A 26,993-nucleotide genomic window follows, 5' to 3' on the forward strand; every position below is an offset into this window, starting at 1 on the left:
CACAAGGCACTTGCTTTATTGTTCCAGGACAGGGGACAATGGCAGTTCTTCAAGAGTTCTGCTTGTGTCTCATCTGAACCTGGGGCCAACCTCCGGGGGTTCTTGTCACCCTCAGACCCTGGATAGGCTGAGGCTCCCACTTGGTAGGGGTTGGGCTCTCAGGTAGGGCATGGAGGGCAACTGGGTCACAGCCCCTCATTCCAGGGGCATCCCGGGTCTGCCAAGCAGTCAAAGAAAGGGGGCATGGGTGCTGCCCCACCAGCCTCTACCAGACTTCCCTTCCCTGAATGCCCAGGCTGCCTGAGACAGCTGGAAGTAATTCACAAGCTGGGGCCTAAACTACATGAACTTCTCAGGAGTGAGACTGTAGTGACCTGGAGGGGCCCTTCCTGCACCCAGGGCTGGGAGAAAAGAACACTTTCAAGTTTCTGAGGGCAAGGGCTTTTCCAAACACTTTGTGTCGGAATTGGGCTCAGTTTGGTCCTGGGGTGGACACTGCCCCTCCTGTGTGTCATCCTGGGAAAGGCCAGAGAGAGCTTAAGTTGAGGACAGGTAGAGCCTGGCAGGGCGGGAGCTGATGAATTGCAGCCCCCCGGGGGTGGGCCCACAGACAACCTGGGGAGAAACTCCATATCTCCTCCTTCTTGATGGGCCGCTGGGATGAAGATGGGAGAATAAATACAGGGGGCTTCTGGGAAAGATCATGCCTGGAGGGGAACGGGCCTGCAGAGAACGTGGACCTCAGAATGGGGTTCCATGGTGGTCTTGGACCTGGCATGGGGGCCCTGAGCTTTTGGTAGCCAAAGCCCTCAGCTGCCCCCCAAATGAAGTCAGGCTCTGTGATGTAGTTCTGATTCCTGTGGATATAAGGTATGTGTGTGTGTGTGTGTATGTCTGCATAACTGTATGTTTGTGTGTCTGTGCATGTGCGCCCGTGCATATGTGCATGAGGGCTTAAGTGTGGATGAGTGTGAGCTAGGGAGAATGTATTTTCTTCTTGCCCAGACACTTGCTCTTCAGGGGCCCTGAGCGAGGAGCTCGTGTACCAGGCAGCAGAAATGTGTGAGGGGCAGAATCCTGGGTGGTGACTTCTACACCCCCAGCTGCCAGCTAACAAACAAGCTGGCTTAGTGGCACAGGGGACAGCGAGTGTGTTCCTTCCTTGACCTTTAAGGTGAGCCCGACATGGGTGGCCAGCTGGGACTTCCAGGCCAGGCAAAGGCTGGAGCAGCTACTGAGCATAGCTCACGCTAGGGCCATGGGCTTAGAGCTGGGGCTGAGGTACACAGAGGGGCCAGCGGGGGCCATGGGTTCCAGCTCCATGAAGGCTGAGTAGAGGGTGGTGAGATGCAGGTCCCCCACTGCCCCGGAGCCCCCATTGCCTGGTGGTGTCAAGTCGCCTGCCCCACTGCCTGTCTCTGCCAGACAGGGCCCAGGGGGGAAGCAGTGGGATGGGGATGGGGGTTGGGGCAGCAGCATTGAAGATGACGTCAGGGGTGAGGTCACCAGTACCAAGGGGTCAAGGGCCAAGCTGTCATCCTTCAGCTGTTCCCACAGGTTTCCTATTTGGGGGAGAGAACAGGCGTCACTGGGAGGCACTAAGGAGCCCTGCCTGCCTCCCACCCCATGCTCTCACATGCTAAAGAGAGCAGGATTGGGGTAACACTGAATGGAGAACAGACCCTTGGCACTAGCTCTGTGACCCCAGGCAGTTGCAGAACCTCTCTGATTCCTCCTCCCACGTAGGACAGTTTGAAAGCCATAGCTCAGATGATCTGTGTGGCTCTTTTTCTTGTGGGTGGGGGAGATGATCAAGGATTTGAGAGCTGCCTGTTGGAAGGGTTGATGCAGATGTTATACATTCTGGGGTTACCCTGGGGAGGGAGCCCCAGGAACTCTTCACCCTGGCTCTTGCCCAGGCTCCCAAGGAAGGTGGATCTGCAGCCCAGACCAAGGATCTTCCAACAATGCACTGCTGCATCCAGTGAGCTGGTTGGGCTCAGCTCCCTGGGCATCCTCCACTGCAGGGCCCATGGGACGGGAGCAAAGCCAGGAAGCACTGACTCCGGGAGCAAACAGTGCTGCCACCGGCTCCTCCTCTGTGTGTTGTGTGACCTGCATCGTGGCAGCCCAGGGCCTGGAGCTCCTTCCCTGGGTATCGGGGCTGCAGGGTCTGGAGGAAGAGAGCTGAACTAAACCCTCGACTGAACTTGGCTGCCTGGGTTCCAATCCTAACTCTCCTTCTTTCTCTCTCTTTTTTTTTTTTTGGCTGCCCTGCGCGTCTTGCGGGATCTTAGTTCCCCGACCAGGGATTGAATCTGTGTCCTCAGCAGTGAAACCGCGGAGTCCTAACCACTGGACCGCCACGGAATTCCCTTAACTTTCCTTCTTTCTAGCTAAGTGACCTTGAATAAGTTACTTAACCTTGGCACACATCTGTGAAATGGGTTGAATAATCCCTCCTATCCTATAGGCACACATGAGAGAGCAAATGTAAAGCGCCTCACAAGATGCCTGACAGTTAGTAGGGCTCAGGTAAATGCTTATGGTAGCTCACATGTCTATAGCTTCTTCTGAGGCTGTTGAGCCCTGTTCCCTACCTCTGGAGGTAGGCTCTAGCTGCTCGTTTCTAACAATAGCTTCCCAAGACCTGGGCTCTCTCCCCATCAGACTGGGAGATCTCTGAGGGTCGGCTGCCCCCACCTGCTTGTGGATGTCTCCTACCCCAGTGCACACAGAAGGTCTGAGGCCTGGGTCAGCACCCTCCTCAAATCCCCTGTGGCCAGTACCAGGACCTGGGGGTGCACTGGAGATTAGATGGGAATGGGTGGGGTTGGCCACGTGCAGAGATGGAACAGGCAAGATGGAACGGAAGAGATAGAACCTCTCCCCCCGGGACCTGCCTAGCTCTGAGGCCTTCCGTTCTTCCAGGGGGAAGATCTGTCTCCTTCCTCTGCATTAGAAGATGAACTCAGAAAATGCAATCGCTTCTGGGAATGTTCAGACCATCGGTCACTCACAACCGAATATGGAATGGAACATCGGGCCCTTTCCAGCCCACCCAGAGCTGAGAGCGGTTTGATGATAGGTCAGTTGGAACCTGTTCAAGGGCACCAGGAGGAGGGAGATGGGGGCAAGTACATTCCTCTTCGACCCTTAACCACCACTACCCCCGACCCAGCTTGGGCCTTCTCTGCTCCAGTTGACCTGAAACCCGGCAGTTAGTTAGCAGGCCACAGCCTGGAGACTTAGACGGGACGGGCCACACTGCCAGATGTCCCTCTCCAGTACTGTCCCACTTCTCCCTTCCCATCCCCAGCTCACCCTGAAAGTCGAAGTCAGTGAGAGAGGGATTGATGGCATCCAGATCAGTGCCAAGGTCTCCGTCTGGCAGCAGGGTTTCATGTATGGTCCTGGCTGGGGAAGGTTCAGCCAGCAGCTTGGCACTGTGGCTGGGTGGGGTGTGGGCAGGCAGAGGCGAGTCCTGGGGGGTGCCCGGCTGGGCCCGCAGCTCAAGGTGCCCATCTGGCTGTGGGAACAACGGCTGCAGAGGTCCGGGAGGGGCCAGGCCTGGTGAGAGGTGCGAATATGTCTGCCCATAGCAGGAGGGTGCGTGCCCCCCAAGAAGGTCCTGCAGGGGATTCTTGCCACGAATGGGGCCCGGAGCTGGGTGGATTGACTGCAGCAGCTGGGAGAACCCGGCTGGAGGTGGCAGGGGCCGGATGGAGCCTGAGCCCACCAGCCCAGGGGGTGGGCAGCCGAGCAGTGGGGAACCCAGCTTCTCCCTCTTGTCTCCAATGAGGCTGTCCAGCTCTTCTGAAAAGGCCCAAGAGAGAGAGAGAGACACCATGAGGCCTCCCTTTCCCCACGAACGCTCCCAGCCTTAGAACCGCACTCAGACGCTTTCCTCACTTATCAGTTCTCCTTGCTCAGCTTTTCTTGCCTCCTCCACTCTTATTTTTTTGCCTCATGGGCAACCTGGGCCCCTCCCTGCATGGCCGTTAGCCTCACCTGGCTTGGCCATGCTTCTGCGCACGGCAATGGGGTCTTTCCTCTTCCACTTCTGCAGTTCCTCCTGCATCTTGTCGATCTTGGCTGGATTGAGGGCCCACAGGCAGCCCTTGCGAGAGGAACTGCCTGATTTGTTCTCTACCTTCTCGAAGCACTTGTTAAGAGACAGGTTGTGGCGGACAGAATTCTTCCAGCCATCAGGCGCCGTCTGCCGGAGCAGAGCAAGACAAGAATTCAGGCCGGGGTCCCGATGCCAGAAAACTCCTTTGCTATCTGGGCACAGAACTGCCACCCACTCTGGGGCTTGTCGTCCTCGTCAGCACCCAGCCCACACTCGGTACCCTTCAGTAGTGGGGCAGGGGTGGGCAAGAGCCTTGCTCACAGTTATTAGCACCTAAAATCTGCCTTCGTCCTACTCCATGCCCTTCAGAGACGGCCGTAGGAGGTTCATAAAGGAAGGGCTGGTGGGCGCTACGGACGGCCCCGCCCCTCCCCAGCCTGCGGTTGGGCCACTCCCCACTGGGTCCTCAGGCCTGTGCTTGGACCCGTCTGTGGAGAGGGACTCACTACGCTGAGCTCTCCCTGCTGTGAGTTTGTCTCTGGGATGTAGGTCTGTGGAGTCCTCTGAGTATGAGGGCATGTGTGTCCCTGAGAAATGAGTGTGTGTGAGAAAGTCTCTCTGGGTGTGTATGTGGGTATCCATGGTTGTCTGTGTGTGTGGCTGTGAGTGTTCATATGTGTGTGCCTGGGGGGCGTGGCCTGATGGGGAGGCCAGCCCTCAGGCGGGCGGTGCTCATGCCAACAGAATAAACACCCATTAGGAGGCCTGGTCATGCCACCAGGGCAGTAATTGCGCCCAGGGAGGGTTGTAAAAACTATTAGGCTGACTCAGTTGGGTGAGAGGCCGTGGCGGGGGTGCCAGGGGGCACCCCCTTTCCCCCCACCTCCAGCTCTGTCCCAGGCTCTGTGACAGTCCTGGGCCCAGCAGGGGTGACTGTGGGCAGAGTGCCTGCTCTGGCTGATGAGGTCCCTCTACCCTCGCCCCTCGGCCCCTCTCCCTTCCAGCTCACAGTTTCTGCTTAATGAGGGGCAGCCACTCCCTCCTCCCCAGCTCACTTGCCCCAGGGAGCAGTCAGGCTGAATCACGTCCAGCAGAACTGGGCCCTGATGCCAGCGTCACTGCAAGTTGCTCGCAGAAGCTGCTGGAGCCTTTCTCAGGGGCCGCTGGCCTGGGTCAGGGGCCTGGTTGAGATGACCCTCAAGGCTCCCAAGGTCATGACAGAGAATTCTTGAGCCACCGGACCAGCCAGCTGGGGAATTCAGCTTCAACTCCCACGACAGTCCCTACTAGGAGTCAAGGCTGTGGGCAGAGTTAATGGGCACTGGGCCCTTTTATGGCCCCATAAGTCTGTGATTTGGGGGTGCCAGGGCAGCCCCCACCCCAGCCACTTCCTGTTTGGAAGAGGGGTGGTCAGCGCTAGCAATTATGTCCTGTGGCTGGAACTTCCCCAATCCCACATCTCTGACTCACAGGGCTTCAGGACGCCCATCTCAGCTGCCTTGGGCATGAGTGCTGCCCACCCTAGGGTCCACACTGTCCTTGCCCAGAAAAATGACCTTCAACTGGGGAGTGAGTGATAGAGGGGGCAGAGGATCTTTGAACTAACTTCTTAGGTGGGTCAGAGGGGAACGGTGAGAGTTGGAAGGAACTTACGCGCCAACAGGTCCAACCTGACCATTTTACAGACTGGGAAACTGAGGTCCAGAGAAGAAAGGGTCTAGCCCTAGATCACACAAGGAGGTGGTGACAGAGCCCAGACTCCAATTCTGTTCCCTAACTAAGGGCCCTGCCCAGCTCACCCCATAGGACTGCTTTCACCATCTGGGGCCTGACCCATCCTCACAGATGCTTTCTCTCTGAAGTCAAATGTAAACTTGGGAGTGAGGGAGTGATGCAACTGGCTAAGAACAACAACTGGAACCGAAAAAAAAAAAGCAGTTAGACCTCTTCACTACTCAGCCCTACAAAACAGGGATTACACAGCTCCCAGGAAAAATAATTAAGCCAGGAAGATGAGACGTAGGGAGGGGCTGGGAGCTGGCGGGGAGGACAGGCTGAGAGGAATGGGGCAGGGCCCTCACTTCCCTCTCTCTGGCCTGGCTCCTTGAAGCCCTAGGGGACCCTCTAAAAGTGTTATAGGCCAGGGAGGCTTTGGTCCCCTGACTTGCTGGGGTAGAGGGGCAGCTCTGGATACTGGCTTTGATGCTTCTTGAATCCCAGTGACAACTCTCCTTCCTCCTCTCCCTTCCAGGACCTTTGATGGATGACCATACTTTTCCATTCTTGGCCAGAACTCTGACCACCTTGCCCACTCCTCCTCTGATGGCAGCTCGGCAAGTACAAGCCTGTTTGAATATCAGCCTCAAATTACCCCCAGACAGCACAGCTGGGAAGATGGTGGGGCCAGAAATCACTGGCAGGTGGAGCTGGGTTCTGGCTTACCTGGGCCGCAGCTCCCACCCTCTGCCTGGGTAGAAGGTGAGAATGTATCCACTAGGGTGCAGGCCTTGGAGAAGGCACCCCTCACACGCAAGCTCTGACCTCCCCTGCACCCACTCCAGAAGAAGGGGTTTTTGTTGGAGGGCCTGGGGAGCATCAGACAAGGGAAGTGGGTGGTGTGGAAAGCCAGAGAGCTTGAGCCGGCAAGTGGTCCCACTTGATGTTTGGCCTTGAGTAAATGGAGAGAAGGGCATCTGTCCTGCCTCTAGGGAGGGAGTTTGCTAGAGCCCCAGAAGCCCCTTCTGTGGGTGATAGAAATTATTGGTAGATCCCGTCCATGGGAAGGTCGGGGGAACCAGCCAGTCCCCTAGGACACTCTAAGACCATGAAGCCCACACTCTGCTTTCTGGCAGAACTACAGCTGAGACTGCCGCCCACAGAGGCAGATCCTAATCTCTCCCGGGAAGGTAATGAGTTCTGCAGCCCCAGCATCCTGTGTCACCTTGGCTGGCCAGCTCCTACCCCAATTCCTCCAGTCCTACAGCATCCCGGGGGCAGCGGTGGGAACAGCCTCGCATTTCTTCCCAAGCTCTCTCTCCCCATTTGGGGTAGGTGGACGCTCCTTGAAGCCTATCAGAATTGTCATGTCCACCTTCCACCAGCATGAGGTCTGACTCCAGCCTGCTGTATGACTTTTGGTGAATGGCTTGAGCTCTCTCTTCCTCACACAGAACTGTCCTTCTGAAGTGGAGACAAGGGGAAACATGTGGGGGACACACCCTCTCCTGGCTTTCACTCAAACTCATCTCCCACCTCCCAACGGAATCCTCTGGTTCCAGAGAGGCCTGGCTTGCCTGGGGCTGGCGGGGTGCAGTGGATTTGGGGCTCACCTTGAAGTAAGGAAAGTGCTCCGTCATAAAATTGTAGATCTCGCTGACGGGAAGGCTCCCGGTTTTACTGTTCTTCAGGGCCATGAAGATGAGGATGCTGAAGGCAGAGAAAGTTCTGAGAGTTTGAACCTCTGACCTGGCCTGGAGTCTTCCCCCGACCCCCGCCCTGGCTGGAATAGTCAAGGAAGAATAGTCTGCTGCAGAATTCACACGTGAGAGGCCCTATGAGGTCCAGAGGAGAAGGAATGAGAAAGTGTCCACTGAAGTCGGGAATTACTGATATACAAGGGTCTCGTGGCATCTGAGAGAGCTGGGTTACAATCCTGGCTTTGGCCACTCACTAGCTGTGTGACCTTGGGTGAGTGCCTTAACCTCTCTGAGCCTCAGTTTCCTCAGCTTTGAAGTGAAGAGAGTAATAGCTGTCTCAGAGTCGTGAGGATTAAGCATGCTGCTTAGCACATAGAAGGCACTCATTAAATGGAAGCTGTCATTACCAGTCAGCCTTCAGCCGATTGCATGAATGTTGGATAGTAAGGGAGGGGATTAAGGTTTTTTGAGTCCCTAAAAAGTGCCAAGCATATTCTCTCACTTAATCCATCCAAAGGCCTGAACATTGCAGTTCTCTCTCTTTTTTTTTTTTTTTAACAGATGAATAAACAGAGGCTCAGAAAGATTAAGTAACTTGCCTGAGGTTTCACAGCTAATAAATTCAGAGCCTGGAGTAGAACCCAGTTCTACTGGACTCCAAAGATTGCATGTGCTCCTTTCTGCTCATCATCTGGCCTTCCACAAACCCCTTCTCTGTGCTCCTGGATGATGTTTAAGTTCCTTTTCCTTCTCCTGAGCTCATACTGGCTGATGACCTGACCCCATGAGGGGCCTGGCACACAGGAGGTCGAGTATCGATGCTGGTTAGATGAATGAAAGTTCAGATGGAAGGTCTCCCAGATGGGCTGGGTGCTGCTGGCCTGGTACTTGTAGCCCCAGCGCCAGAGAAGTTGCACCAGATCTGGCAGATGCTGGATAACTGAGCCGCATCTGCAGACCTCATCCCTCACTTACTTCCAGCAGAGCTTTGGGGTGAAGCTTCTCTCTATATCTGAGGAGGGAGGGAGAAGGGGGGAATCATCCCCCCTAAACTCTCAGTTTAGAACTTAGCGGGCTCATCCAGGGCACCAGCACCTGCTGAGTTGAGCCACAGACATGGCTCCCCAGGGTGAGATGAGAGGTCAGAGGTGAACTAGTCAATCCCCCTGCCCCATGCTGGAATCTTCTCTATAGCATCCTTTGGAAGTCCACTAGCTATGACTTCCACTCCCTGCCATTACCCTTATACCTCAAGGGATTCCATGTCTCAGTTTCCCCAGGGTCCTCTCAGCCCTCTTCCTTCTACCTCAGGAGTGCTGAGAAACGTACCTGTAGGAGTAAATGGGTTTTGGGAAGAGAGGCTGGTGCCCATCGGTGCTGGTCTGGGGTGCAATCCGCTGGTATGGATGGTGTGAGGAGCCCAGGTAAGGTACAGGGTAGCTGCTGCCACCTGGTGAGTACTGTAGAGGTCAAAGGGGCAGAGTGGTTGCCATGGTAACCAGTCTTCCCAAGGAAGGGGGCTCCCTGCCCCCATTCATATACATCCAGAGAAGGAACTGAGGCTAGATTCTTCTCTCATGTGCTCCACCACAATGGTCATGGGCCCCAAAGAGCTATCAGGATGCTGGCCAAGGATGCAGCTATTCAGGGGCCTGTGAGGAGATCCACATTCCAGAATTCAGGATCTCAGAGGCCTCAGAGCTCCCTTCCTCCAGCATCTTTCTCTCAGGTCTCTAGGTACTCTGGTTGCCATGGTGATATGACAGGAGTTGAGCTAGAGAGTGTGAGGGGTAGCCCAGGCCCTTGTACCCTTCTGGGCAGGTGCTCCAGACCTCTCTGGTATCTCCTGGAGTGGTTGGGCTGGAAGTGGGGTGTCCAGCCTGGGCATTTGCTGGGCACTGCCACCTTTTATGAGTTTCAGTGGCTCCTTGAAAGGGCTGGTCATGATGGTGGGCAGGCGAGGGTAGGAGGTGGTTTTTATGGCAAAGGGAGTGGGTGCGGTGCCAGGGATGGTGTTTTACGGGGGTGAGGGTGGGTAGGAAACTCTGACTCCCCCATCTGCTCCAGGCCGAAGTGATCTTTCCAGGTCACCCGAGAGACACTTAGTGACTGAGTCACCTCTCTGCAGGTTCCATAAAGCCCTGGGTGTGGCTATCTTGTTCGAGGAGGGGGTGCAGAAAATAGAGGGCATCAAGACAGGGCTGGGCGTGACGAGGCCGTCTAGGGTCTGGTAGTCCCTTAACCCTGCTGTGGCTCAGTTCCTGTTGGGCCAGGCTGCCTCAGGGACATTCCTACCCTGGGTCAGACCGTGACCCTCAGGAGGGCTCGGCTATTCCAGCCAGGCTCCTCATGGAGTGAGGATGATCCCTCTTGTGTTTCCTCTGCTTCCCTCCTTCTCTTTCTTTCTCCGCACTAAGCAGGCAGTCTGACCAACACACCCCCATCCCCCGCCCACCTGCCTGCCTCCCTGGCTTGGCCAAGATCAAGGCCAATGCCAAAGAGCTGGGAGCAGAACCTGCTCCACAGGCAGGGCCTGTCTCAGTGCCAGGCTGCAGGTGGATGAAGCTGGGTGCTGGGCAGCCACTTGCTCTGTCTTGCCCGGCGGCTCCTGGGAGCTGCTTGGCTATTCTAGGACTCTTTTCTTTCCCTTTTTAAAAACCTCCATCCCATGCCAGTATGGGTCAATTACTTGGCTTCCTGTACGTCTGGGAGGAGCTGAGGCTGGGCAGTGGGGTGGGAAGGGGGATAGGGCCAGAGATGATGGGGACCTGTAACCTCCAACTGGGAAGGCCCCCTAACTTCACTCCTGGTTCCACCCTGTCTAGGCTAAAGGGAAGTTTGAGGCCAAGGCCACATAAGATGGTGGCTGACCCAGACGAAAGCCCACTGTGCCCTGGTCTGCTCAGCCTTGTGTGTCACCCCATTTACTCCTTTTCTCTTTGCTCAGTCCTTTTCTAGCTCTCCTCTTCTCTCCCTTTTTGGTTCACATCCAGCCCTGCCCCAGTCTCAGTCCCACTCTCTTTCCTGAGACCTCTCAGGCACTGCCAGGGTCTCAGACAAGCCCCACCCCAAGAGAAGGGCGATTGCTTCCCTCCCCATGAACCCCTGTTCCCCACCCCAGGTGGCCCAGCCTGGGATTCAGGGCCCGGCTGTCCTTACCTGCCCATCCAGGTGTGCACACACACACCCGCACACCACACACACATGTAATATCCTGAGACCCTGGGGAAAATTGCCCACCTGCCCTAGACCTACCTGGTGGAAGGGGGGCTGGGAAGGACAGTACATATGCTGCAAGGGGGGCTGGTAACAGTACATCCCTGGACCGCTCTCCAGAGGTGGGGGCTTGACCTCAACTTCTGACTCCTGCTGGAAGGAAAAAATAACAGATGACCGAGCTGGACCATATTTTTCTTCCTTTTTCTCTTCTGTGTCTCGAACCTTACACAAAAGCAACCCCTACTTTGCCTCCCCCAGAGCTTATTCCTGGAGAACAAATGGGGAACAGAGAAGGGCAGGGATTTTCCTGAGGGAACTCAGCAAGTTAGTGGTGGAGCTGAGGCTGGAACTGACAGGGCTCCCATCCCCCCACCTCCCTGCAGGTGAGAGACTGAGGCTGGGCTGTCTGGGGACATGGGGGAGACTTGTCATTGGTCACACTGAAGCTGGGGTAGGACCAGAGGTCTCCCTGGAATGGCACAAGGGTGCACTGCCTGACCCCACTCACCAAGCCCGGCTCAGGACTTGCTTGCTGGTTCAGAGCCACCAGCCCCTCAGAGCAGTCTGCAAAGGACCACTGCTCTAGAATTCCCATTGCAGAGCCATGGTGAGGGGAGCACAGGAAGTGGCCAGAGAGGTTGGTCCAGCTGGGGCCCCCAAGGTCCTGACACTTCCTCTTCTGCAAAGCCCAAGGGAACTCTGGCAGGCTCTCTGGAGGGGGCTAGCAAGTCCCCTCTGCTCTGGCCATCCCCAACTCAGAGCCTCTGCTCTCTGCTCTGGGGAGTCTACACAGTTGCTGGTCTGCTGGAGCCCCGTGGCCTTTCTCACTCTGGCAGAGGGAGCCTGCAGCTGCTGCTGGTGGTGGTGGCCAGATCCTGGCCTCCCATGGGTTGTGAGCCCCACATGGAGCCCCCAGGGGCCAGCATAGAGTAGGGCCAGACAGAGTGTGCAGCTAGGAACGGGAAGGTAAACAAGGCCAAGAGCAGGTGGACCATTCTTCCTGGGATTACCTGGGGCCTTGGGAACCAGCATCTGGGCCCAGAGGGTCAGGTCAGCTGTGAGCTCTTTCTGGGTGTGCCTGGGATTGCTGATGCAGCGATAACCCTAATCATAGAGTCTCAGGTCTCGAAGGGCCACAAACACTGTGTCCAGCCCTATCATTTGGCAGATGGTGGGGCTGAGCCCATAGAAGGGAAGTGATGTGCCCAAGACCACTCAGAGTCAACCAGCCTGCTGTGGGTCTCTGGGCCCAAACTCTTCTCTACACTGTGTGTGTGTGTGTGTGTGTGTGTGTGTGTGTGTAAGAAAGTGGTCTCAAACCTCAGCCTCACTTCTTATAGGCTGAGAGACACCTTGGGCAAGTCACTTGGTCTCTATGGAGCCTCAGTCTCCTCATCTGCAAAATGGGGTCAGTGGGAACTCTTCAGAGGGTTGTCATGAGGGTGAAACAGGGCACTTGAAAGAAAGCATCTGGCACAGTGACCACGGGCTGGCACTGAGGGGACATTTAGGGGGAAGTAACTGGTATGATGGTCCCTTTACTGGGGGCTGATGCCACGTTCAATGGGCCTGAGGAAGACGCCGTCAAAGGGCCCCAGAACCAGAAGCAGACTCCGTCTTGGCCACAATTGGTAGGAGCCCAGCGCCTTCTCTATCTTCCACTCCTGGGAAACAGGCTTTTTTTGGGGGTGGCTTGTGGATTGAATGGGAGCCTGTTTGAAAGCAAGAGGTAAGGAGAGCTGGTGGGCATCTGGAGTAGGCACAGCCCAGGCTGGGGAGTGGGGAGCAAAGCTCCCTAATAGTCTTCCTCTTCCCAAGGCAACAAGCCTATGAGGTACTATTAACGATACTTTTCTGATGAGGCTCAGAGAGCTTAAGTGACTTGCCCAAGGTCACACAGCTTGTGGGTAGGGCTATGAAAGGAAATGAGCTTTCAAGGTGCTTTCAAGGTATTCCTATGAATATACCCAGGCCTCACTCCGGGTAAAGAATGGGACCAGAGTGTCCTTTGAGAAGAATTAAGTCCTCTCTCAACTCTGTAGGCTGATGCTGGAGAGAACATTGTGCCCTGTGGCTCCTCCCTAAACCCTTTCTCTTGGCCTCTGGAATGTGTTTTTCTTCTGACATTTGCATATGGGCCTGTAGGTCTGGCTGGAGATTCTTGACACTTAAACAGAGAGAAGCTGCACACTGGAATCCTGACTCAGGAGCCTCTGGGAAGCTTCCAGCTTCCTCGGTCTGACCGGCCTCCCCAACCTTGTCCCCTCCACACCAGGCCAGGGCAGCGACCCTTGCCCAGCTGACCTGGAGGCCCAGAATGAAGCCTAGAGTCCCCAGCTCTCTGAGCTTGCTGCTTTCCTGGTGCACACTGACCCTGAGTGGAAAGTTCTGGAAAGGGATGGTGGGGGGTTTGCTCTGGGCTGCCAGGAATTGGGATGGGGGTAGGTGGGATGGCTGCCGGCCACTGGTACTCACCAGGACTTGGGGGCTGTGCTCCCGGCTGGGGTAGGGGAGCCCGTTGCACCAGGCCTCTGCTGGGAAGCCGGGCAGGAAGGCCTCACGCTCCCCCACATCTGTGGGGATCTCCTCAAAGGCCTCCAGTGCCCCTGGGGTCTTAAAGGAGTGTCCAGCGAGGGCCAAGGCGGTCTGGGCCTCAGGGAAGACGTCGTCATGGAAATGCCGCTTGTATGGATGGAAGGGCACGTGGCTGCCCTTGAGGAAGCGCCCGGGGCTGCTTGCCGGGCCCTCCTCAAAGCCGAAGCCGGGGTACTTGTCTGAGGGTGAGAGCCGGAAGGGGCCCAGGCCAGGGCCAGCTGGGCAGTGGACCTGCTCAGGACCCGGTGACGCGGCGCAGGGGCTGTGTGGAGGCAGTGAGGGTGCCCTCTCTGGAGGGCCATCGGGCACAAATGATGAGCAGCTGAAGCCGGCATGCTTCTGGGGTGGACAGAGGGTAGAGAGCCTGTGAGCGGAAGCTGCACCGGGACCCTACTCTGTGCGAAGGTAAAGGGTCTGTGGCTGAGCTCTGGCGAGACATAGCCTGCCCTTGGAAACCCCAATCTGACGAGAGCACACTGCTTCTAAACCTGGGTCGCCCCCAGCAGGATGGATGCACAGCCCTGCCCTGGGAAAGCCCCAGACTGAAGGGACAAGCAGAGGCCCAGGTCTGACACTTCTGGATCTGGGAGTCACCGGGTACTTATTTGCTGGTGGAAGGGACAAGACAGATGCAGGCAGGTCCCTGGGGGGTGGGGGTGACAGTCCACCTGCTGCTCGTGCACCTCTCAGGTCTTGGCCTCAACCTGGACCTAAGTGCCTGGTACTTACGTTCTGTGGGGCAGGGGAGCCTGGGAGGCCCGGTGCCTGCATGTGGTCCCCTTGGGGCTCGCCCTCCAGTCTGGTGGGGCCTGGCAGCGTGACGTCAGACTGCTGCAGGAGTAGCGACACCATCACCCAGTCCTGGCCTCGAAGAAAGCCAGCTGTGATGAGTGTGAGGACCACCGTCCAGGGCTGACCAAGCCCAAGTCCACCACCTCCACTCCCACCCCATCCCCGGGCTGGGACCCTGACTCCAGCCAGATGTCTGATGAGAGGGGGAAACAGACAGACAGGGACAGATAAACAGACAAACTGAGAGGAACATCGGAAACAGAAGGAAGCAGATAAACAATGGGAGAGACAGAGTATGAAGGACACAGAGGGAGAGAGAGGTTGGTGGACTCGAGGGGACTTGGATGCCTCGTGGCCCCGTGAGCCTGGCCGGCATCCCCCACGGCACTGGGGATGCCACCACCGGCCCACTGTGGAACGTGTTGGCATATTTGGTTTTCTCCTATGTCCTCCACACTCCAAAGTACCCGTGACTCTGTGCAGGCCAGTGCCCTTTCTGAGCTTTGCACTCACCTTTCGAAAAACTCAGGGCCTATACTAGGTGACATGGAGGGCTCTTGCTGTTCAGACCTTCTAGAATTATAGGAGAACTCTGTACCCAGCACAGTTGAGTGGTTAAGAGGACTCAGCTCAAAGCCAGCCTTTGCCTTTCCTTGCTAGCTGTGTTAGCGAGGCTTTCTGAGCTTCCGTATCAATCATTTGTAGAAAGAGGGAGAGGGAGGGCCGCCCTCATGGGGATGCCGGATTAAATGAGATCATGCACATGAAGAACTTAGCACGGTGCCTAGCATGCAGTAAGCGCTCGATAAATGCCAGCTCTCGTTATTAGCATCATTATTAGCATGGTTCTTTTCTTTTAACGTCTTTAGTGGAGTACAATTGCTTTACAATGGTGTGTTAGCCTCTGCTTTATAACACTAGTATGGTTCTTACTACTACTACCCTCACTTCTCTGCCTTCCTTCTCCACCACCTGCAAAGAGTTTCTCCTGAATTTATTCCTCTTTGCCCAAGTGGTTTCTGAGAAAGGCCACCCTTTGCTGAGAGCCTGCTCTGGGCTGGCCACTGTGTAAATGATTAGGAGAATTTTCTCATTGGTTTGTCAGAATAATCCTGTGAGTGAGGGGCATTATTAACCTCACTTTCCAGACGAAGAAACTGAGGCTCAGAGGGGTTAAGTGACTTGCCCAAGTCACATAGCTAATCCTTGATAGAGTCAAGTTTTGAACCCAGATCTGTCTGACTCTGAAGGCTACACTCCTCTCAGTCTCTTCATTTGTTGGGGGTCAGAGTGGGGGGTGCATGGGCTAGGCGCCAAACAACAAGAAAAGCACGAGGTTTACACACACACAAGACCCCCTCCGGCAGAGCAGGAGAACTGCATTTCCCCAGCCCTGCTCTCCCAGGAGCTCTGGCGGGGAGGGATGGCCGTGGTGGCCCCATGTGCCCAGCCTGGGGTTGGTACATCTTTGTTAAATAAGCTCTCTCCTTCATTTGACAAGGGGGTAGTGGGGACAAAGAAGGGAGGGCAATTGCCCAGAGTCCCTCAGAGGATCAGTGGCAGAGGGGGCTAGGAGCTGGGGTCCAGGTGGGGGCCTGGTGGAGGCTCTCCCGCCCCTTCAAGAGTCTCCACCGCCCCTTCTCCATGTCCCGGTGCCGCTCACTCGGCAATGCTAAATGTGGCGTGACCAGGGAAGCGCCGAGCTGGCCGTAACTGGACACCACGGTGGAGCAGGCCTGGGGCCCGAGGTGCAGGGCAGCCCATCTCTGGCTCCGCATGATTGCGCGGCCCGGCCCCTGCTCCCTGGACAGCCCCTGGACAGCTCGGGCCCGCCTGCCACTCCTGGCCCTGGTCCAGAGGTGCTTTCCCAAGGCCTTCTCCAGGCCTACCAGAGGCAAGCCTGGGCCCCTTCCTCCCCCAGGTCTTGGGCTTTGTAACACGTGGGGCGGTGGTCACTCTCCTCTCCAGAGGCAGAAGAACATATGGTTAAGAGCAAAGGTTTGGGATTTGGGCTCACCCAAGTTTGAGTCCCAGCTGTGTCACTTCCTGGCTGTGTGACTTTGAAAAAACGGTGCAGTTCTCTGTATCTCCTTTTGCTCCTCTGATAACAGGGCTTGTGGACCCACCTCCCCCCTTGTGGAGAGAGGGATGAGGCTGCCTTAGTCCCTGACCCCTTTCTCGAGTAGCTGGTGGAGCTCTTAATGTTACATTATCTAGTTCAGAAGCTCTAGAGTCAGGATTGGGTTTGAATCCCATTTAACAGTGGGACTTTGGTTGGGCAACTCGCTCAGCGTCCTTCCTCGGATCTCAGTTTCCTCATCTATAAAATAGGGCTAATAGTACGTACCTCTCTGGAGGGTTAAATGATATATTGCTTGCAAATAACTTAATGCATAGGATGTGCTCAGTAAATGATAGCTATTATTAATAATTAGCAGTGGGACAGAGTTATTCTAAATGATGAGCTCTGGGGGTAAGGACCAGGAGAGCAGAGGGAACTCCTCTTTCCTGCCTCCCACCTCCATCTCCCTGACATCATCCTCCCCCATTGGCAGAGGCTACACTTCCCTCCTCTTGACCCTCTGGCCTCAGAGATCATTTTAGCCTTTCCCCTGAGGGAGAATGGCTGCAGAAACTCCCAGGGATTAGAGTAGGAAGGAAGGGGAGGTGACCCTTGCTTTGGATCCCTCAAGAGACCTCTGACGGTTGCAGCGCCCGGGCTCTGGCATCTGCATTCGCGAGGAGTCTTTCATTGATGACTAATCTTTACGCTACCTGCTGCAGTTTCAGGGGCCACAATAGGATGTGTGTCTGCAAATATCGTCAGCAAACCAGTGCAGGAGGTCCAGTCAGCTCTCCTCGTTCCTTGGATCCCAGGAGCTACCCCTGATGGCACTCATGACCCTGCCACTCAGTGTGGGCTTCCGCAACCCACAACCTGCTCTCTTTTTGGGCTAGAGCTAGGCCAGGGCTCTCAATGGTGGACAGTGCCCTGGGGTCCCTTGGACTGTAAGGACTTTCCTAATCACAACTCCACATCTATAAAGCACTCTGCAGTTTACAAAGCACCTTCGTATCTGTCATCTCATTTCATCCTCCCTTTGCCCCAGAGAGTAGCAGGCAGTGGTGTGCTGGAGCCAGCTGCTATGGACTTGTTAGGGCCAACTGTACCCATCTCTTTGCAAATCCATTTTTGGTGAAATTGGCCCATATTGGCCTTGATGGGAATATTTACCCAAGGAAATTTGCAAATGCTACAAATTAGTCCTTTTTTTTTGGAGAGCTGGTGGGTGAGCATTTATCATACAGCACTGGTAGGGGAGAAATGTCATTAATCCCATTTTTCAGGGGAGAAGATTAAGGTCCAGAGAGAAATGACATGCCCAGGGCCACATAGTTAAAACTGAAAGCCACATCTCCTGCGTCTCAGACCTCAGAGCCCCAGTTACGCCCCCAAACCACTCCAGGGGTGCAACGCTGGCAAAACTTTAGCAGAAGACCACTTTAGTATCCAGGTATTCTGTCTACCCCCTACTCTCAGAACTTTTCCTTCTTCCATGATCCTTGAGGAGTGGGAGGGCAGGGGTAGGGACAGAAGAAGTAGACTTGATCTTTCCTGGAGTCGGAGGGAAGAAAGAAATGCTAACCTGAGTAGGAAGCATGACGAGGAAGAAATTCCTCAGAAAGAATGAACACAGGATCAACAACCAGTGTTATCAAATCTTTGCTCTGTGTCCTTCTCACGAACAGCCAGGTCTTTTGTCCCTTCCACCCAGCATATCTCCCCACCCCTCAGAGACTCTTTTCCCAGTACCCCAGGATTAAGGCAGAGGGGGCATTTGTGGGGTAGGAGCGGGGGGCACCCTGTTGTCTGGTTGTGTGACCTTGGACAAGTCACTTCCCCTTTTCTGTACTCAGTTTCGTTATAAGTAAAATGATGCGCTGGGACCATTTGCATCTAAAGATGTTGAAGCTGGTCCTGTGGATGTGTATATGGTCCACAGAGCTGTCAGTTAGGCCCTCATCTCTGATTTTTCTTCAGGAGGGACCTCTCTGAGGAAATCCTCAAGGGGACCAGGAACAACTGGGTGAGTTATTATACCCCAGAAAGGAGGTGCTGTATTATCACCCCCATTTTATAGACGAGGAAACTGAGGCTCAGAGAGGTTAACCTGACTTGCCCAAGTTCACTCAGCTAGTAAATGATGCTCCCCAGGATTCAGACACAGGCTTCAAAGCTAGAGTGCTTAACCACTATGCTACACAGCCCCACCTCAGGAACACCTCAACTTCCTTGCTCACACCTGGAAGCCAGATTGGCAGGTGAGGGGCAAGGTTGGAGGTTTCCTTGGGAGGGTCTGTCCCTGTACCCTACGTGGGCGGCTGAGTCACAGAGGACACTAAGGGCCCTCACTGGGCCCTACACACTCCCTCCCATGAGGGCTGCTCCTACCTGCCCTTTACAGAGAGGTGGAGATGGTAGAGTTCCACCTTAATGGTTTCTGTTGCTGGCTGTGGCAGCATGTTTTACAAGGGGTGGGGACCGTGCCCAGTGCTGCCTGTGGCCTCACCCAGGCTCCACCCTCCCGGCTGCTGGGAGGGGTCCCCTGGAGCAGTTTGGTAGGGGCCACTCCTGAGGCTGGACACCCTGGATACTGGGAGTCTGGGGTTTCTAGCTCCTCTGCTCCCATCAGGGTTGGGGGTTCTGAGGCCAAAATCCTGTCCCCTCTGGCTCTTGACCCTGACTCGGTATCAGGAAGTGGGTCAGCTGCCCCTGCCTTGAGATCTGATTAAAGCGCTCTGAGAAGCAACTACAGATGTAAAGGGCAGGGGGTGGAGTGGGGAATAAGAACAAAGGATGAAGAGTGATCATGTCCCCCATGTGATGCTTTCCTCAAGTCTGAGCCACGGACACCTGCAGCTGAGTCGTTCCCATTCCCCAAACCAGGGCTCTCCTGAAGCCACTTCAGTCATCCCTCTGCCTCTGGAAGTAGGCTTGTCTTAGAGCAGAACTCGGTATGCCCGTCCTGAAAAGGCACTCGAACCACCTCGCATGCCTGGGGCCGACCTTGAAGTTCTTCCCGATGTCTAACCCGTAATGTAATCTCTCTTGTAATGTTAGTCTTCTTGCCGTATCCTTCCTGCCGTTCACCGAGGGCTAGTAAATGGCAATGGACTCATCCCTCCTGCAGGGTGGGTCCCAGCCTGGCTGTGGATGTCGAACTCCAACAGCTTCCGGTTCCCCCATTCTCCTTTGCCCAGAACCCCTTCCTTTCTACCATCCCTGACCATCGTGGGCAGCTTCCCATCTCTCCAGCCCGTTCCCAGCCCCTGCCACCCAGCCTTGGCCCCAAAGGAGCTGAATCCAAGCACTCACAGTAGGCTCTGGGCCATGGCCACCATCACGGCTTCTTCGGGGAGTCATTCAGCCCAGGAACTCCCCAGGAGCTTCCACTGAGGTATAAATACTCCCACATGCCTGGACCAGCCCCCTGCCTGAGGGCCGGGGTGGGGCTGCCTCCGCAGGCCAGGCAGGCAGGTCACATGCCCCATAAATGCCACTGGACCACAGGCCCTTCCCAGCAGCCCTGGGGAGACCAAGTGGGGCCTGACCTCCTTGGATGGATGGATGATGGATGGATGGAGGGAGGGATAGGTGGATGAATGGAAGGATAGGTGGGTGGGTGAAATGGACAGATTGATGGGTGGACAAATGACTGGATGGAAAGCTGGACAGACGGACAGACAGGTGAATGAATGGACAGTGGGACAGATTAATGGGTGTCCTTGAACTGCCTATGGATGCTCATTTGGTAGATGGGAAGAAAGAGGTGCTGGTTTCAAGGAAATAAGAAATGCTATCCTTCAAAGCTCCCATCCATCTCTTTCTGAGACACACTTACCAGGCCCCCTTTTCTCCTCTGCTATGGACACCTGGTCTGAGAGATTGGCTCTGCTGGGTTCTCCCTACTCCTTAGGTGACTCTTTCCAAGACACTTCCCACCTAAACACCCCCAACCCCCAGGAATCTTTTGGTCTTTGGTGTCATTCATGGTCTGTCTTTTCCTTCCTCCTGCCTCCTCTGGAGTTCAGGCTCTGAGGCTGTGAGTCCATCTCCAGATCTTGTGCCCAGGAGAAAGGTCATCTTGCCCTCCAAGTTTAGCAGGGGGAGGGGGAGGCAAAATTCTCTCTTCCAAGATCATGAAACCCTTACATGTGAGATTTAGGGAGAAGGTGACTTCCACCCCGCACCTTCCCCAGGAATTTTTAAAGGCATGACTGGGTCTGATGGTGAGAATAGGTCTGGCAAGGGACTCGTATATGAGCCAGGTGACCTAGAGCCCCTGGGGCCCGACTTGAGAGCTGGGCTCCTGAAGAGTGGGGATTCCTTGCTTGTTTAGTCCTCCCAGGGGGCAGTGTTCAGAAAGCAGCGGTCTGATTTCCAAAGAAAGTTCCTTCTAATCCTCAGTCTGCCTAGCTGTGAAAGGGATCCAAGAGTGGATGGTGAGGTGGGCAGTGGCTGAAGGAACAAGAGGATTTTTCATAGATGGTAACATATGGTCTTCCTCCTTCCTTACAGCATGCTTCTTCAAGCCACTCTGGCTAAAGAGGGTAGGGGAATGGGCGGGGGGGTGGGATGAAGTTGGTCTCCTCTGAGCACCCATTATCTCTGTGATCCAGTGTCCCAGAAGTCCTTCCCCCATAACAAAGTCGCTCAGGGCTGAGCCTGGTGGTCCCCCCTCCGGCCTCCTGTGGGCTGCTCTGATAACTGGCTGTGGAGTTAATTGGCTGTGCTGGTGATTGATGGCTGAGGATATGAGAGGTGAGACCCACAGCGATGACTGGGGCCTTGTTTCACCTCATCCTCTAGATTGGCATTTATTATCTCAGAAACCCCCAGCCGCCTTACAAAGCCCGCCTGTTCCCGCACAGGGAGTCCTCCTGACCAAGGACCCTAGAATCTCCTCTCCCAGCTCTGCCATCAGCGTGGGCTAGTCACAGAAATTAACCTCATTGCCTCCTTTATAAAATGGGATCCTCTTCTTTGCCTTACATACCTCACCTGGCTGTCCTGGGGACTGAGTGAGAAGCAGGGTGTCAAAATCCTCTGAGGAAGATAAACTGACACCGTCTTGCCTGGCGCCCCTGCCTCCTCCCCTGGGGTCCCAGGCCCATTGGATTTCAGGAGAGGGATGCGGGCTGAGATCTTTGCCCCTTCAACCATTTGCCCCTCCCTGGGTGCTCTACATAGGACGGGTCCAGACCCCTTTCTGCCTGCTCACCTTACTGGGGGCTTGAGATGGCTCAGGGACTTAACCATCCCTTAAGCCAGGGGCCTCTCATGCTCTGTACATATTATTATCATAAGGACTGCTCATTATTACCAATCTATTATTAGGAATATTAATCCCACCACCACTACTAATGATACAGATCTAGTACCAGACAAATACCTACTGGTGGCACCTCTCCTCCAAAGCCACCCAGAGCACACGTACACACACACAGATCCTCCTGGGCTTGGCATTGTCATCCCAAAGAACTTTCTCTCCAAAACCTTTCCCACCTTGGGCAGATTGGACATATCATGAGAAGGCCCCAGAGGCTGAGCCTCTTCTCCAAAGCCACATGCTCCGTGGGGCCCAATGTGGGCTCCAGGAACTCCTCTCAGATGGAGCAGGGGACACCTCTGATGGTGAATACTGCTGCAGTCACTCTGCCTCTGCTAAGTGGACAGTCTGAAAATTGGGTTTTCTGACCACAGTGATATGTGTGTGTGTGTGTGTGTGTGTGTGTGTGTGTCCTCATGCACATCCTATGCCTTCCAAGAATGATGGGCTGGTGTAGTCTGGGACATGGCTGTGGAATTTACAAGTGTATGTAAGATCTCCAACTGTCTCCGGGTGATCCAGTTCCAGGGACATGCCCTATTCTGGGTGTGTGTGTGTGTGTGTGTGTGTGTGTGTGTGTGTGTGTGTGTGTGTGTGTGTGTTGGTGCCTGCCCAGGTTGTCTGTAGTTTATCAGAAGCAGTAGTTTCAGGCTGGGGGAGCAGGGCTTGAAGTAGACTGATCATGTGTCCTCCCATGAGCACGGGGTGGAGGGTTAGGGTCAGACTTCTGGGAAACTCTCTGTTGCATCCTGGGGGGTCTTGAGTGGTACCTACCCTCTGCACCTTCCAGAGTAGCCATGAGAGCATGGGTTTCCTTTTCTCTGTGACTCATAGCTGGCTCTTGAGGCAAGTTCCCTGAGAGATCACGATTCAGCTAATTCTCTCCCCGGCTCCATTAATCTGAGCTGACTAAGCAAGAGCCACAGGTGGGGTAGAGACTGGGGATGCTCAAGACTGCAGTCATTCCTAAACAACCCAGCAGGCTTCCTTGCTTTAGCTTCTGTCCATCTCCTTGCCTTGGGCCTGGCCATGCTTAATAGGATCGGTTATGCTCCCAGCACCCCCCAAAAACATTGCCACTGCCTCCCTTTGGGGCCCTCTAAGGACGTCTCTTCATCTCCCCACTTGACCTGCCACACACCTGCAGTGTTGAGAGGTCCATCTGGACATCAGACTTGTCTTGTTGCACCTGAACTCATTTTTACTATTTGGCCAGCAACCAGCCTTTAAAGTCCAGATAAGATCAGGAAGCTGAGGGCTTCTCCAGGGATGATCCTATCCAATCCATTTTGTCCTGAACACTGGGAGAATGTGGAGGACATACCAGGACCTGGCGGGGCCACCGATGAGGGGCGCTGACCTCCAAAGGGGATCTCTGGTGTATGGAGAGATCCATCCTGGGGAGGTGGAAATGGTGTGGGATGGGAAGATGGAGTTAGGGATGAGGATGAAGTTGGGGCTGAGGAGGTGAGGGAGAAAGCAAAGAGAGAAATAAGGTGGTGGAGGTGGACTTGAAACTGGGGTTGGGGATGTGGGTTGGATAGGAAGAGGGCTGGATTGGGGTTAGAGATGAGAATGGGGGTAGAGTTGGGTTGTGAAAGGAAAGACAGGTGGAGTAGAGAGGTTATGCATGCAGTGGGGTGGAGGTTGGAGATGGGCACAGAGATGGAAGAAGGGGCAAAGGATGGAAAGGAATAAATGAGAAAGAGCAAAATCACTCAGGGACCTTTGATTGATGCTTCTGAGACCCACTCTCCCAGAGGTCATCTTGTCATTCCCCTGCTCCCGGGCATGTCGCCAGCCCAGCCACACCCATCACAGATCAATGGTTGTCTCTCCACTCAGGAAACCACCTCCTGTGGTCACATAGTCCAGGTGAACTTAATTTAAAATGCTGAAACGTCTCTCTGAAGTCTAATGTCAATCTCTCCTGCTGCAGAAGCCAATCTCAGCTTGCTAAAAACTCCCTCCTGCAGGCCTCAGCAGGGACGGTGGGCTGTGACTGGGAAAGTAAGAGGGGAGGCCATATCTGCGGGACCTCTGTCCCTGGCATCCCTCTGTTATAGGGGAATAAGGGGAGGCAGGCAGAAATGTCTCCCAACAGCCCCCTTCTCACCAGGGTATGGAGCCAGAGAGACTAATAGAGGGGCAGCGGGCATGGGGCCTTATTTCTGTCCCTTCCTGTACACAAGGTCTTCAGAAATTTCAGTGTGACTTAGTAACAGTCTCTAGCTAGGTGCTTGAGCCCTGTGTAGGCAGTGGGGGCTCTGCTGGTCCATGAAGACTCAAGCTGGAAGGAGGGAGGTTAGACAGCAGGAAGGACTTCCTGGCAGAAAAGGATGGAGAGCCCATGGGAAGTGGTACTTTCTTAGAGGGCAGATGGAACTCTCCATGGGGGCTAAAGGAAGGCATTCCCTGAGACCAAAGTGGGGACATAAGACATCTTCCCAGAAGGCAAGTGTCACCAGTGGGCTTCCCCCTTTGTCTTCAACTGTCCCAGGCCTTCTCCCGTCTCACAATGAATGAAGGTACAGCTGTTGGTTGGGGTCCTATGGGGTTAGTGTGTGGATGAGACAGATATGGGGAGCAGGGAGGGTGCCCCAACTCTCTAATCTTTCTCTTGCCTTCCCAGGAGCAGAATCAAGAAATAAAGTCCTTTACTGAAATAAAGTCCTTTGAGAACTCCCCAGCATTCCCGGGAGAACAGGTTCCTGGCCCTGGGAGGTGAGTGAGGCGCCGGGCCTGGGGGGGCAGCGTGCCTCGGCAGGCCCTGGAGCCCAGAGCTGAGCTCCGCAGAGGCGGCATGGGCGGGGCCGGGCAGGGAGCTGAGAGGACATGTGCCTCTCCTCACAGTACCTTCACTCCTGAGGACCAGAGCCTCCCCAGGACCCAGCCCCACTCTGGCCCTACCTGGCCCACCACGAGAGTGGGGTCCAGGAACAGAGGTGCTGCCCCAATCAGTTGGGGATGCCCTTCTACTGCCTGCATCCTGGGGGTCAGGGAATGCCCAAGGTGGTAAAAGGGCCTGAGCTGGGCCCGACGGGGACAGGACTGGAGTGCAATGCCACCCAATCCTTCTCACCCTCCCATCAGCCCAGAGGAACTGGGTTTTATCAGCAGGGAAAGGAGAACCCTATGGGGGCGGGGAGAGCTGGATCCTGCAGCAGCAGTGACTTCAGACTCCAGGAAGGACTGACTTCAGGATTGTGAGTGAATGCCCGAGTTTCCTCCCTCAGGATTAGGAAAGTGAGGAGGGGGCAGACCTGCCTGGCTCGGGAAACGACCAGCCTAGAGGCAGGTGGAATGGATGAGATGATTTCTCGAGAGGATGCGCCCTCTCCACCCAGGTCCTTTCCCGCTGACCAGCCGTGACGGGCCACAATGCACACGCAAACATATCTTCCCCACACCTCGCGCAGAGACAAGAGGCAAACACGCCCACTCATTCGAGTCTATTCTTAATCTAACTTGCTTCTTTGGACATTTGGGGAGGGCCTGGGGACTCCACGGGGAATGCCAGAACCTTACCTGATCAGATAGGGGGTGGGGAAAAGCCATGGGAGCCAGAGGGGTCTTCCTGCTGCTCTGGCCAGTTCCCTAAGGGCCTTTGCTCCCCAGACCCCCAATTCCAGGCGTCCAGGGTTTGAGAGCTCCCTGCATATCCCAGGTTTGCTCACCAGGCCTCTTGGTTTCTGGGGTCCAGACCTCCCGGGGATTCTGCCTTGAGTGCAGCATCAGGTTGTGGCCGTAGCACCTGTTCGCCACCTGTCTGCTTCTCCACCAGCTGCGCCCTCTCCTTCCTGCAGCCCAGTCCTCTGTGCAGGCCTGGGCATCTAGACCCCAGCTGAGGCTGCTTAGGGGCAGTGAATGATTCCTTGATCAACAGACACCCTTAGCACCAACTAGCCCCCAGAGCTGGGCTCTCCCTCTCCACTTGGAAAAGCCACTAAATTGGGAATCTGCCTCCCTGTCTTTCAGCTCTAGTTTTCCAATTTTAGCCCCTCTGTGTCCTTACTTTTTTCCAGCACAGGGTGGCTAAGCACACCCTCTCCAACACACAGAGACACACAGAGAAAATCCACGAAACACCAGAACGAAAAACCACACTACAGCAAGAAGGATTGAAGTTAGACAACCTGGAACAGGAAGAAGAGGGAGGAATAAGGAGGAGGGGGTCCTCCTTGCCCTCCAGGCACTCACCTCACTTCCTGATTCTCCCTTGAGCTGCAGCGAGAGGAAAGGGAGCACCCAGGTGCTCCCAGTCACTCCCAGGACCCATTAAAAAGGCAACCCCCCTCCCCATTCCCTGGCCCAGCCCTGCTGGCCTCCACGGCTGACTTAGGCCGGGTCTCTTCTTACCGCTCAGTGAAGCAGGTCGGCGTGGGGGCCGGGGTCTGGGGGGCCAGGAGCTCCGTCTGTCTATCAGTCCGTCAGCTCGGCCGTCCTGGGTCTGTGCTGACGTCGGGTGAGGGGAGGCAGCTTCTGGGCGAGCCAATAATTATGGTATCAGCTTCCCCTTGCCCCGAGGGGCTGATGCCAAAACGGGGAGAAGAGCAAGGTGACTAAGAACCTAGTTTGTTCCTTGGCTCTTGTTTGACAGGTACCGGCTCCTGTGCCCGCCCTGGCCACGCCCTGGTCCCCCCAACGCCTCCCTCCTCCTGGACCAGGCTGGGCCCCTTGGGCACAGCCTGTGGCCTGTGGCGGAGGGGGCTGTCCTGTGGCCCCTCCCTGCACCGCAGAACAGGGATGTCAGCCCCCATGGGTGGGGCACAGGCCTGTTGGGACACGCACACGTGTGTCAGGAGAGCTGGGCCACCGCATGTGTGTTCAAGGAGCTGGCGAGGGGATTCTGAGGAGCAGTTTGGGTGGCAGCCCGGGGTTCTCAGGCCTGCCATGGACAGGCAATAGTTGTGACCCCTTGAGGGCCAGGCACAAGCATAGGTTTGCTGGGGACTGTCTGTCCACGAGGTCAAGCCATCTGCCTGTCTCTCTACAGTCCCTCTGACACCTTCAGGGTGTCTCCCTGGGTGTGTGGGTGTGTGCACCACATGTACATGTGTCCGTGACTCCCTCTGTGTGTCTGCGGGTACGTGAGTGTCTCCATGTGTTCGCACATTTGTCTCCTGGGCTGCTGTGCGTCCGCATCTATGTCTTTCCCCATGTCTGTGTGTGGACCTGTGTCCCTTTATCCAGGCCTGTGTCTGTGCCCTCTCGTGTGTCATCTGCGTGTGTACACCCTTGTGTCTGTACACATGTCTCTGGTCTGGGTCAGGAATCCTGCCCTGTGTGTGTATCTGTGTGTCTGAGCAGGTGGAGATGGGGGCCCCTGTTCTGTGTCGTGATCCCACGGCCACTCTTTATGGTCTGGAGGATGGAAACAGAAATTTATGTGGTTGTGGCCCCGGTCCTGGCCCCCTCAGAGTGGACCCTGTGGCTCAGAGTCCACACTGGATGTGGAGTGCCTGGAGAGCCCTGGAAACTGGTCCCCACTGCTCCCACCAGGACTCA

The 26,993-nt window shown here is 55.5% G+C and overlaps 1 protein-coding gene across 15 annotated transcripts; it reads right to left on the reverse strand.

Moving 5' to 3' along the window:
* Positions 1 to 26,080, reverse strand: FOXN1 (forkhead box N1). 15 transcript variants are annotated; one of them, XM_089900712.1, is made up of 9 exons: positions 25,845 to 26,080; positions 14,032 to 14,168; positions 13,183 to 13,641; positions 10,744 to 10,857; positions 8,818 to 8,948; positions 7,402 to 7,498; positions 4,012 to 4,219; positions 3,325 to 3,816; positions 1 to 1,562 (listed from the first exon to the last, which is right to left on the reverse strand). In XM_089900712.1, exons 2-9 carry the CDS (start codon positions 14,152 to 14,154, stop codon positions 1,246 to 1,248), a joined length of 1,941 nt encoding a protein of 646 aa, XP_089756838.1. In that variant the 5' UTR covers positions 14,155 to 14,168; positions 25,845 to 26,080; the 3' UTR covers positions 1 to 1,245. The 15 variants fall into 15 exon arrangements, with proteins under 15 accessions (XP_089756838.1, XP_089756839.1, XP_030619110.1 ...); XM_089900713.1 differs by having other exon boundaries at positions 14,032 to 14,183; XM_030763250.2 differs by having other exon boundaries at positions 14,032 to 14,163; positions 25,845 to 26,079.
* Between the last annotated feature and the right edge of the window lie 913 nt (positions 26,081 to 26,993).

Source organism: Delphinapterus leucas, chromosome 19, assembly GCF_059928025.1.
Source record: "Delphinapterus leucas isolate spDelLeu-1000000601 "Yukka" chromosome 19, BTC_Dleu_Yukka2, whole genome shotgun sequence".
In the NCBI taxonomy this organism is placed as follows: Eukaryota; Metazoa; Chordata; class Mammalia; order Artiodactyla; family Monodontidae; genus Delphinapterus; species Delphinapterus leucas.

Coding starts and splice junctions, on each gene's coding strand:
- FOXN1 (XM_089900708.1), bottom strand. CDS start 14,523: ATGCCAACACGTTCCACAGTGGGCCGGTGGTGGCATCCCCAGTGCCGT. Junction 10,858..13,182: donor AGCACAGCCCCCAAGTCCTG/GTGAGTACCAGT, acceptor TTTTCCTTCCAG/CAGGAGTCAGAAGTTGAGGT. Junction 8,949..10,743: donor CCCAGCCCCCCTTCCACCAG/GTAGGTCTAGGG, acceptor TGACCTCTACAG/TACTCACCAGGTGGCAGCAG.